At 51.9% G+C, this 12,171-nt stretch overlaps 1 protein-coding gene across 4 annotated transcripts in view; it reads left to right on the top strand.

Moving 5' to 3' along the window:
* The window catches only part of RIMS4 (regulating synaptic membrane exocytosis 4), a 55,879-nt gene extending 43,784 nt beyond the window's left edge, over nt 1-12,095 (top strand). For 2 of the 4 annotated variants that reach the window (XM_032461220.1, XM_032461219.1), the window contains 5 exons: nt 3,869-3,981; nt 4,276-4,377; nt 4,974-5,113; nt 7,462-7,666; nt 11,628-12,095. In XM_032461220.1, coding sequence (XP_032317111.1) covers nt 3,869-3,981; nt 4,276-4,377; nt 4,974-5,113; nt 7,462-7,666; nt 11,628-11,731 — 664 coding nt within the window. In that variant the 3' untranslated portion in view covers nt 11,732-12,095. Of the gene's footprint in view, nt 1-3,868; nt 3,982-4,275; nt 4,378-4,973; nt 5,114-5,344; nt 5,585-7,461 lie in introns of those variants that run through there. The other 2 variants (XM_032461221.1, XM_032461222.1) reach the window with 2 other exon arrangements.
* Nucleotides 12,096-12,171: the final 76 nt, after the last annotated feature.

The following is a 12,171-nucleotide window of genomic DNA, read 5'->3' as shown; positions in this document are numbered from 1 at the left end:
GTGTTATTTTTTCCATACTTTCTCTATAATACTCGCATTATTGTGGAGATAATAGATTCAGAAGCTTTGACTGCCTGGCTTCCAATACTACTCTGCCTGTCTTGGTTTGGCTCTGTCTCAGATACAGTGGGAACATGCTCCCTTAGGGCACAGAGGGACACACAGAGCCTCAGAGGCGCTCCGGGTTCACTTGACGAGGCACTCGGCATCATTTCCGCAAAGCATCGGGCCCTTTTCTCAGCTCCACCCAGTAAGGACAGGCCCTAGTCCCCTCTGCTTTCAGATTCTCCAAACCTCTGTGGAGTTTCCCATCATTCCCAAGCACTGCCAGTCCAGCCCGAGGACCCAGACCTTCCTCAGCTCTCTCTCCTCCCTCCCTGACTCCCTCTGCTTTCCCAGGCTGGGAATTTGGGGTTGATTTGTTTACTGGGGGGCAGACAACCTGGTTTTGCACCTCTCCTCCCAAGACTGCTTCTTCCTACATTTTAAACTGAAAAGCCAAGAATCTGACTGTCTTGTTCTCTGCATCCTACTGGGTCATCCCTTGGCGGTGGACCTTAGGGCACCCTGGCTCCCGCCTGAGTGGGGAAAGGGTAGCAGGAAATCATGAAAACAAAAAAGCACTCAGACTGAAACCTCAAAGTATTACCCTGCCATCAACTCTGCTGGTAATGTAAGTCCAAACAGAATTTATTGGAATGATGCCGGGACATCTCACATGGCTGAGGAAAGAACTGGGTGGCCAGGACTAGGTGGCTGGTAGTTTGGGACTCTCTACGAGGGCAGGCCATTCACACGGCTCAGTTCTCATGACTTTTTATCTCCAGGATTCTCTTTTATTTCCTAGTGAGAGTCTTTGCTTGACTGAACTTGGGTCAGCTGTCTGTCCCGGGATCCATCAGCTCTGGCCAGGGGACAGGGTCACTGAATTAGTTTAAACCAGTTACTATAACCAACTTCTTCAATCAGTGACTTAATACAAATGTTTATTTCTTGCTCATGCAAACTTCAGTGCAGGTGTTTCTGGTTGTTGCACTCAGCCGGGCTCCTATATTCTTTTTTTTTTTTTTTTAATAATTCAATACGTGTTTATAATTTCTCTGTTGCCAGATATTTAGATTGTTTTCATTTTTACTATGATAAATCATCCATGGCTAAATACAACCCTTTTGTCCTCAGCGTCTTAAAGTCTAGAAGAGTTGACTTCCCTCTTTCCTTTGTGGCTCTCTATCCTTTCCTGTGTTCTATGACATTGTATAAACCTGCAACATAGGCCCTCTCCAAGGTCCTGAACTAGACTCTCTTGTCCCTGCCTTGTCTCCATTACCCTCCTTGGAGAGAGGGAAGGACTTAATCTCTCCTGCTTCTCACCAGGCTCCTTTATGCTTGTGGCTTCACCATCCTGAGGACCTCAGGACGTTCTGCTGGTGACTCTGGTGGGGGAAGAGAAAACATAGTATGTGGAAAGTTACCTTCCTTCATCTTCCTCTCTTGCTGGACCTTGTGTATGCTTTGCCCTCAATTCAGAGTCTCCTTTCCTGGTCCATCCTGGTCCATTCTAGACCACTGCAGCCAGCAGTGATTGTTCTCTTCTGATGGCCCCTGGGCTCTCACAACCCGAGGTGGGTGGGTAGGGGCCCTGTTGTGCCTTGTAAGAAGACTATTGTCTTCTTTAGTTGTTTCTTTGCAAGCAACACATTTGCCCAACAAAATGGTAAGTCCTTTGTACACAGGGTCTGCTCTTGCCTCTTCACACAGCTCGCTTGGAGTTTTATACGTAAAAGTGTACACACTATTGGGTGACTTGAATTGGGCAGCAGCCTGGTATAGCAGCAGACACTGCCATCACACAGCCCTCAGGCAACTGTCTTTCTCACTCTGGGCCTCAGTCTTCCAATCTATGAAACAGGGAGTGTGCTGGGTCAGAGGACACCTTCCTGTAACTGTTTGCAGAGCAAGTGGGTGAATCCTTTGCCAACTATGAGGTTTTATGAGTAAACAATAAGGTATAAAGACAGACAGATGTGGTTCAAGCACCAGGCAGCATGTCTAGGGTGTGAAGACTTGGGTGCAGGCAGAGAAGACCATGCTTGAATTGTTCCTTCTGAAGAACTGGGGAAAGGATAGCCTAGCAGAGTGGTTCAGAAGCAGAAGGGGGCACCTGGGGTGGAGCCAGAGACCCCACCTCCCTTGGATGATCCTCCTCCGGCTCCTTCAAGACCGAGAGTCTAGCAGGTTCCCCAAGAAGGGAGCTGGGGGCAGGTTAGGGGTGTGCTCTCAGAGCAGGGAACAAAGTGTCCAGTGCCCCTTGAGACCCAAGACAGGCTCCCCCTCCTGCTTAAAGAACCCCCACCCCACCGGCTGCTGTGGTGAAACCCAGCTCACAGTATCTGCTCGTTCAAAGTTAGCTGTTACTCCTGGATGCCCAGATGGAGAGTCACCTGAGGTTGGCATTAGAAATGTTGTTTTCAAGTGCTGACTCTGCCCTGTGAGTTCTGGCTTTAGGTTGGGCTGAACCTGCTTCCTCATCTGAATAATGCTGGTAAAAGTAAAAAAAAAAAACAAAAAACAAAACCTGTCTCCTTTGGTTGTGGTGAGAATCCGATGAGAAAATGTGTTGGGAGTGTTTTAGTCCTGAAGATAATAGGGGTACACCAGGCATGGTACTTAGTGTCTGATCTTATATAATACTTACAGCAGACCTAGAGATGGGAACATTAGTATTCCCATTTCAGAGATGGGTAAGAAAAAACTAACTAAAATTGGCTTCAGCAAAATAATAATAATAATAATAATAATAATAATAATAATAATAATAATAATAATAATAATAATAATAATAATAATAATAATATAGTTGTTGTTGTTATTGAATTATGTAACAAAAAAAAAAAAGATGAAATATCTTGTTTCAGGCAGAGTTTGATCCAGGAGCTCATGCAGTGTCACCAGTGTGTTGGCTTCCTTCATGGGCTCCAGATGGTAGCAAAAGACCTGCCAGAGGCTCCAGTTTTCTGTCTCAGGTTCAAATCAGATGGGAAATGAGCTTCTCATTTCCTACAGTTCAAAGAAAGCTTCCTGGCCAGATTCTTGTGGACTTTGTTGGGCCGCATGCCCAACTCTGAGCCAGTCACTGGCCAAGGAAGGCGTGGTCTTACTGGCCAGACTGAGCCCATACCAGCCTCTGGAGCCATGCTCTGCTCCACAGGAATCATTGCCTTGGGGAGGAGGCTCCCTAAGGAGATTTGAAGTCTTGTTCCCAAAGGGAGTGGACATTGGGCAACCGCATAGCAAGAACAAATGCGAACCTCCAAGGCTGAGCTGCTGGCCTTGTGCGTCTCAAACTGTCCAGTGCAAGTGAGTCTTCTGGGGCTCATATTAAAAGGCAGATTCTGATCCAGCAGCTGGGGGGGCGTGGTGGGGTGGGCCGAGGAGCAATTCTATTTCTAATTAGCTCCTGGGTGATGCTGCAGGTCTCTGAACCACACTTTGAGTATCATGGCATTAATCATAGGAGCCAGGCACTGACAAGCATCACCTCCCACAAGTCCTACAGCCACTCCAAGAGGCGGATGTCACCATACCCATTTCATGGAGGGGGAACTTGAGGCTTGGCAAGAAGAGGTAGGAGAAAGGTACAGGACACAGAAGCTAAGTCCTAGAATTTTGGAGTCAGAGCTGAGAGTTTAGGGCCATTAAAGTAAGGAGGAGGCAGCGACAGGACACCAGTCTGCCTAAGGCAGGGTGATGGATGTGGACAGAATGGCTGTGGAATGAGGGACATTCTGGAGCTGACTGCCTGAGTCATCAGAGTCCTCAGTTGGCCCTTAGGAACGTTTGTTTTTGTCTCATTTCTTCCTTTTTGCAGTCTTAACTATGGGGGAGTTTGCCTGGCATCAGACGCCCAGTTCAGTGACTTCCTGGGCAGCATGGGGCCAGCACAGTTTGTGGGCCGCCAGACCCTGGCCACCACGCCAATGGGTAAGTGCCCCAAGGCCTCTTTCAAATGGAGGGGGGGGTCCCACCAGAAGCCCTGTGTCTCTCCTTCCTTCCCCTCTGCCTTAGCTCCATCTGCTGAGCACCGAACCTGGAGCCCATTTCATACCCGCCAGGCGCTCGGCAGAGCCTAGGCGCTTGGTGTGGGGATTGGTTGTGGTCTTGTCTGGGGCTGGGAGCAGGGGGAGGGGACATCATCCCTCAGCAGAGAGGAGGAGCTGAGTCTTTGTCTGAGCTTCCCAGCCACTTCCGAGGCTCATCACTCAGGGCCCATTGCAGGGGACGTGGAGATCGGCTTGCAGGAGCGGAATGGTCAGCTCGAGGTGGACATCATCCAGGCTCGGGGGCTGACGGCCAAGCCAGGCTCCAAGACACTGCCAGGTGTGGGGGCTGCCCTCCCATCGGCAGGGTGGGGGTGGAGGTCAGAGAGGATGTCCTGAGGTTACCTGGGTCTAGAAGAGAGAAAATTGGGTCCAACTGTGGGGGATCCCTCAATCCCAAAGCTAGTGACTCACATATAATTAGTGATGTAGGATTTATTCTTGGGACCCAGTTGAGATTGTTGGTTGACCCTGTTGGCCTCCCGGACTGGACTGAGTTCCTGGGGGGCAGGGACCATTTTTCTTGTTTATGGTTCTACCTGATAGGGTGCATGGCTCACCACGGGTGCTTAGCAAACATTTGAGTGAATGAGTCAGCCATGAATGTGTAAGCCAGAGAGGGTGGGCAAGCCAGGGACTGGGAGAGGGGACAGGGTGAGCAAAGGAAGCGGGAGGCAGGCAGCACGACCCAAGGGGGTAGAGTAGGCCCCACCCAACCCTGGCTGCACTCCACCACCCACCCCCACCCGCCCCTGTTGCCTCCTTCTCAGACCCTGTAGAGGCACTCCGATCCCCAGCAGTGGGTCCCTCTGCTGCACCCTTTGCCCACCATTTGGGGCTCAGATTAGAACTCACCCTGCTGGCCTCTGTCCCCAGCGGCCTACATCAAGGCCTACCTGCTGGAGAATGGCGTCTGCATTGCTAAGAAGAAGACCAAAGTCGCTCGCAAGTCGCTGGACCCGTTGTATAACCAGGTGCTGCTGTTTCCCGAGAGTCCCCAGGGCAAAGTCCTGCAGGTGAGGGGCATGGGGGTGCAGAGTGCAGTAACAGGGGGTAAAGGAGGTGCTCCTGGAGACTGGGGGGTGGGTCTCTGCAGGGCCTGATCTAGAGGAATTAGAGCACTGTGGTTGATCTGAGCACATACCTTGCTGTGTGACTTTGAATAAGTTCCCTTCTGAGCCTCAGCTTCTTCATCTGTAAAATGGGGATATGAATATTACCCACTGATAACATTATTGTGACAGCAGAATGTGTGCTTTGTACAAGAAAAGCATTTGGAAGTTTGACCTGTAGTCAGTGCTCTACAGCTGGCTGCCATCATCATCACTACCACCACCACCACCATCATCACGACCACCACCATCATCAGCACCACCACCACTACCATCATCACCAGCACCACCACCATCACCAGCACCACCACCATCATCATCACCACTACCAAGATCATCACCATCACCAACCTCTGGAGGCCAGGGAGTTGGCACGGAACACACTGATAAAAGCTGAAAGTCTTTGAAGGATCCAGAGAGGTCTTTGGCTCTCTTGCTTTTAGGAGGATGCTAGTGGTTTCTCAAACCTGGAGCTGGAAACAGCTGCCCATCATGGGTAAGGCAGGGCCCTGGTTGGATGCCTGCAGGAGCCATGTGCCTGCTCTCTCAGAGCTGCTGCTGGGCACCTCTGGCTTGTACCTCAGTCTCTTGCTCCTAACCTGGGTGAGCAAAGCAAACAAGAGTAGGCTAAGGTGTTATAAGTCACCAAGACAGGGAGACTTTTGCCAAACTGGGAAGCCCAGGTCCTGTGTAGTAGGGTAGTCTTTCAACTTGTGGATTGAGACCCACTAGTGAGTTGTGAAATCGATTTAGTGGGTCTCAACAAGTATTTTTTTTTAATGGAATGGAATTGGAAATAGGACTTGGAAAGAACATTTCTCACTTCTAGTAAGGTAAGTCTTACTTGGTGGGGCACTTGCTTCAGTTATGAATCTTGTATGTTCACCATAAATACCTGTCTTACTGTGTATACCTGTCAAAAAAGTTTGGAAAAACCCTTCTGGTCATTTGCTGCAAATGGCATTATCATTCTTTTTTATGACTAAGTAATATTCCAGTGTGTGTGTGTGTGTGTGTGTGTGTGTGTGTGTGTGTGTGTGTGTGTCCCTGTCCATCCATCTGTCCGTCACAGTTTCTTCAGCCAGTCATCTGTTGATGGTCACATAGATTGTTTCCATGTCTTGGCTATTCTAAATAATGCTGCTATGAACATTGGGGTGCAAGTATCTTTTAGAATTAGAGTTTTTGTGTTTTTCAGATATACACCCAGGAGTGGGATTGCTGGATCATACGGTAGCTCTATTTTTAGTTTTTTAAGGAACTTCCATACTGTTTTCCATAATAGCTGCACCACTTGACATTACCCCCAGCAGTGTAGGAGGGCAGTCTTTTCTCCACACCCTCTCTGGCATTTATCGTTTGTAGACTTTTTGATGATGGCCACTCTGACTGGTGTGAGGTGATACGTCATTGTGGTTTTAATTTGTGTTTTTCTAATAATTAGTGCCTGTTGGTCATCTGTATGTCTTCTTTGGGAAAAAATGTCTATTTAAGTCTTCTGCCCATTGTTTGAATGGATTGTTTGGTTTCTCAATATTGAGTTGTATGAGCTGTTTATGTATTTTGAATATTAACCTCTCGTCGGTCCTATTATTTGCAAATATTTTATCCCTTTCTGCAGGTTGTCATTTTGTTTTATTGATGGTTTCCTTTGCTGTGCAAAAGCTTTTAAGTTCGATTTGGTCCCATTTGCTTATTTTTGCTTTTATCTCTTTCCTTGGGAGACTGATCTAAGAAAATATTTGCTACAATTTATGTTAGAGAATGTTTTGTCTGTGTTTTCTTCTGGAAATTTTTACAGTGTCATGTCTTATATTTAGGTCTTTAAACCCTTTTGAGTTTATTTCTGTGTATGGTGTGAGGGAGTGTTCTAATTTCCTTGATTTACATGTAGCTGTCCTACCAGCCCCTTTTAAAAACTTTGTTTTTGATGATCTGGATGGAAGCAAAGGGCCGAGGGTGGGGCGTGGGGCAGGTAGGACACTCACAGTGTAGGGTCGGCCTTTAAGGCCTAGGCTCCAAGATGAGGTGTCTGGAGGATGGAACAGAAAGGGCAAGACTGGAGGCAGGAAGCCAGTCATTCAAATGGTGCCACTGGAGCCAGAAGAATATGGTGGGACTTGAGCCATTTTCAGGCGGTGAAATTCACAGGACTTGGGGATGAATCGGGCATGGAGGTGACCCCGGGTTCTGGTTCCAGGCCTGTGAGTGGCATTGGCAGGATTTGAACCACTGTGTCTCTTGCCCCACAGGTGATCGTGTGGGGGAACTACGGGCGGATGGAGCGGAAGCAATTCATGGGTGTGGCCCGCGTACTGCTGGAGGAGCTGGACTTGACCACCCTGGCCGTGGGCTGGTACAAGCTCTTCCCCACCTCCTCCATGGTGGACCCAGCCACGGGCCCCCTGCTCCGGCAGGCGTCCCAGCTGTCCCTTGAGAGCACCGTGGGGCCCTGTGGTGAGCGATCTTAGTGCCAGGGATGGGGAGGGGCTCCCCGAGATGGCCTGGAGACTGCCCAGCCCCGACCTGGGACCCCAGGCCCAGGGGCACATTGAACGGAGGAGGATGGGGTTCTCCCCCACAGTGGGGAAGCAGAATGGGGAGACCTGACCCCCCAGGGCCCCTCCTCACCCCTTCTTTGCCTCCTACCCCCTGAGACCTTCCCTCTCCCAATGGGATTGGCTGCACTTTTGACTTGGCCAGTTCTTGACCTGGTGGATGTGGCTGCAATCTGGAGAAAGGAAAGACTGAGGTGGCAGAGCAAACCATTCTCCTGCCCCAGACACTGTCCGACCACTCCCCCTGTTTGCCTCCTTGGAAGCTCGCTGCCCGGAGCCAAGTCCAGAACCCAGCGGCCATCTCCATGGTGCCAATTACCAGCAAGTGTCTTTCCTGCGGCACCGGGTTCAGGCAGCTACTCCTGCCCCGTAGCCAATGGGGCAGCTTTGCAAGGATCCGGAGCCAGCTCCGGGGCCCCAGAGCCTCCCACTTGAAGAGGAGCTCAGGCCTCCCTCCACCTGCCTGTGGAAGGAGCTTTGCCGCAGCCTGTTCGAGTCCATCTGTTTGTCCCCTCCTGCCTGCCCCTCTTCTGGTGGCTCTAGGAATTGGGGTCCAGCAGGGACCAAAGGAAAGGAGGAGGTGCTCAGGGCCTGGCACAGACCCCCAGGGGGCCTGGCTCTGTGGGATTGCAACAAGCTAGTTTGCAAACCATTGGTAGACTGGAAAGAACAGTGTTGTCTTTGTTTTGCTGGAGGAGCTGTTGGACCCTGATTTTCGAGAACCCTAGCCTCAGAGGGCTTACCATCTCTGAATCTTGGGGTTGCTGGATTGGAGAGGGAGTCTAAAGAAAGCTGAGATTGGGGCTGGTGGTGCCAAGGCAAGGGTTTCCCAAGTAGGAGAATCCCTCCTTGTTGGATGAGGTCAAAGGTCATCTTGTCTGTCCCTCTGCCTCCAGGCTAGAGGTCTGGGGAGGCAACAGAACTCCCCAATTTTAGTCTTTTTAAACAAACCATCCTGTGCTAAGGGCAGAATCCACCGCCCTGGCCTCAGTAACCTTGGCTCACGGAGAGAAACAGAGTGAGAAGAGGCATGAATGTAAGAGTCGGGAGATTCCTTCTCTAGCAGGCCTGGGTAGCTGCCTGCCTGGCCCAGCCCAGCCCTCCCCTCCCCGGGACCTGCGGAAGCCCCTTTGCATGCTGGGGAGGACGCAGGCTGGCCCCTCACTGTAGAAGCACATTTCTGCCCCCTCCCCTGGGAGGCACCCAGCAGCCCACTACCCACCACCCCTCATTACCCAGTCCTGCTGTGTAGGGCGTAGTCCAGGTTAGCTGGGTAGAGTTAGCGTGCCAGGCCCTGGGCCTGGTCTTAGCTCACATCGAGTCCTTACAGAGTCCCGGACAGGGGCGGGAGGAAACAGTGCATTCCAGGAGATGGCCTTCTCCTCGCTGGCCTGGGCCTGGATCCGGAGCCTGATCCACAGGAGGCCGGCGCCGCCTCCTCCCCCTCCCCCTCACACCCCTTCCCCATGTAGGGTTATAGCTGGACCTGCCCACAATACTCAGATGTTCTGATTTATTACCCTTGATACTGATTTTATTTAGGAAGCACTCCTGAGGATGTGGGCCTTGGCAGAGAGATCCTGGGCTCCATCAGAGGAGAGCATTTTCCATTGAAGATGCCTGGCTGTGCTGGGTCCCACCTTGTCCCTGGTCCCTCTCTAGGCTATTTGACCAGGTGATTCCTTCCGCCTGGAAATCGCCCCACCCCTCAGCCTGTTTCAGCCCTGGACCTCCTTTAAAGTTATAGCACCTCCATGTGCTGGGAAGGGGAGACGGAGGTGCCCCTTTTATGCAGGTGGCCGGCAGACCTTCCTGGGATTGTGGCACTGGAATCCCAAGGTTGGGGTAGGAGGTAGCAGGGCTCTGGAGGGACTCCCATCAGAGGCTCAGAATCAGCCCCTCCACCATGTGTTTTTTTTTAAACCAGTGTGATTTCTCTGCCGTTCGTTTATTACTCACCATTTGGAATATTTTGAGCCAGGAGAGCGCCTTCTCTCTCCAGCTGGCACTGCTCTGGTAGTTCAGGACTAGCTTTTCAAAGATGGGGCGGAGCCTAGCTGCCCCATCCAGAGGGAGGCGGGGCGCAGTCTGTGCACCCCAGCCTGAGCCCACCCTCAGGTGTCTGCACAGCCTTTATAAAGAGAGAGAGCGCTCCAAAGCAATAACATCCAGAGGGTGGTCACCGAGGGCCCCCCTCAATGACTTTCTTGTTTGTTCTGTGAAATCTCAGCTCACCTCCTGGAGGGGTGGGAGGGGGGCTGGAGCCCTCTTTCTTTGTATCATTGTCGTGAGCACATGGCCGCCTTCCGAGGGGGCTCTGATAATTTGGCGTGGGAATCACCGTCTGTCCTCACCAAGGGATAGGGGTTTGGGAAGGGGGTGATGATTCTCATTATTAGCTTTGGGGAACCTTAAAGCCCACTCCTGTCTGATCCTTTGCCAGCTCAAACTCCACCATCTGGAGAGAAGCAGAGAGTGTGGAGCTGGGGGGATTAGGGGTGGGGGTGCTGGGGTCTCTAGGGGACAATTCGCTTTTCAGTCTCTGAGCTGGAGGTCACATGCAGGGGTACCGTGGGAGGGAGTCATTGCCACTTTCCTTCTCCAAAATCTGCCTGTCATACTAAAGGGAAAGGGCTTTGGGACCATCAGTGGAGTCATTTCCATTTTACAGATGAGGAGACCGAGGCCCAGGGTGGGGAATAGTCGCCTCTGGGGTCCCCCGTGAGTTTATGTCTCCCCCTGCCTGGGTCTCCTCGTCCACCAAAGGCTGAGCTGGAGCCAGGGCAGGACAAGGTGGGGCCGCTATTTCCCACAACATTGCCTCCGTCCTTCTCTCCCTGGAACCTCCCAGGGGCCTTGAATAGATGGGCAGGGTGAACTGTAGCCCATCTGAGAGGGGAGGAGTCTGAGGCTTAAAATCTGGAAGTGACTTGCCCAAGACATGACCCATCAGCAAGTGAGCCATGGGGCCGGAACGGGGGGTCCACTGTGCTCCCTCCTTAATGGGACAGGAGCCCGTTGCTCCAGGGCACATTTGCCATGATAAACATCTGTGGCCTTTAAGCCCTGGGCCACTCAGCCCTACTTGGTTCCACCTCGATGGGCCAGTAACTTTTCTGGGCCATGGTTTGGAGGAAAAGGTTGCCATAGAGACCTTGTTCTCCTGGGGGCCTGGCCTGGCTGACTGAGGCTGTGCAGGATTTGGTCCAGGCCTTGATGTCTAAGTGGGGGCTCCCGCTCAGGGGCCATCGTCCTTCCAAGACCAACTTGAGGGAGGCAAGACACCAGGCCCTCCCTGGGACTGTGTGGGAGTGAGGCTGCTGTGGACCACCTCATCTTAAGGAAATCCTCACCAAACCTTCAGATGTGATAACACTGATCTTCCCATAGTGCTTTGCAAACCTTTTTGTTCTCAAAGTGCTTTTACCTCGCAGATACCCTCCCAGGAGCCCCTAAGCAGTTGATGGGGGCCTGTGTTATCAGCCCTGTTTTACAGAAAAGGAAACTGAGGCCCTGGGAGGGGAGGGCACCTGCTAAGGTCCAACTATATGAGTTGGCAGCTGAGCCCGGACGAGAACTCTGTTCTCTAACAGTTGAGAGATCTTTCTTTGACCTGGGATGAAGCCAAGAGTTGAGGTCATGCACTTTGCAAGTTGATTTACCACCCATTTCCCTGAAGCAGGCGCTCACAGGGACACCCAGGTGCTCAGGGCAGCTCTGAGCCCCGCTGCTCTTGGAGCACAGCTGCTGCGTCCGGCAAGGCCACCTGCATTTATTTACTGAGCAGCAGTGCTGTGCCAGGCCCAGGGGACTGGGGTGCCCCACTTCCATCCCCCGTTCCCCTGTCACGACTCCCTTAGGCTCCGGGAGGCCCCGTGTCTGTATAGCAGCACCTCCGAGCAGACCAGAAGCTTCCATGTCCACGAGCTCATCCGACTCTCCAGCTCGGTGCGGGAGATGCTGACTGCCCGTTTGATTCAGCTTCTGTGAGGATAAAGTGGAGACTTGAACCCGGGGCCTCAGGCATCCTCTCTGGAGCCCTTTCCCTCTACCACTGCCCCCTGAGAGGGTGGCAAGAAGGCTGGACCCCTAGTTTTCAGGCCCACTCTCCGCTCACTCACCTTTCCCCTTTCCCTCTCTGGGAGCAGAAGCCCCTCGGGCTTTGGGGGAGGGAGGGTTTCCAGGGCCCCTGGGTTGGAGCAGGTCACGTTGCATTGTGTTCATGACCATGTAGCTCATGTTGAAAATTAAAGTTTTTGGCTTTTCTAACCTGGCTTGCTCTGCTTTGTGTTGACACAGTTCAATCTGGGATGTTAGTTTTAAAGAGCTGAGTGCTACGGGATGTCAGCTTTGTTAATGCCCCCTCATGGGGCCCAGGCCTGTCCCAGGAACCCTTACAGAAAT

This window comes from Camelus ferus, chromosome 19 (assembly GCF_009834535.1).
Source record: "Camelus ferus isolate YT-003-E chromosome 19, BCGSAC_Cfer_1.0, whole genome shotgun sequence".
NCBI classification, from domain to species: Eukaryota; Metazoa; Chordata; class Mammalia; order Artiodactyla; family Camelidae; genus Camelus; species Camelus ferus.
The sequence above is the reverse complement of the archived record's forward strand: the minus strand, read 5'-3'. Positions and strand labels throughout refer to the sequence as shown.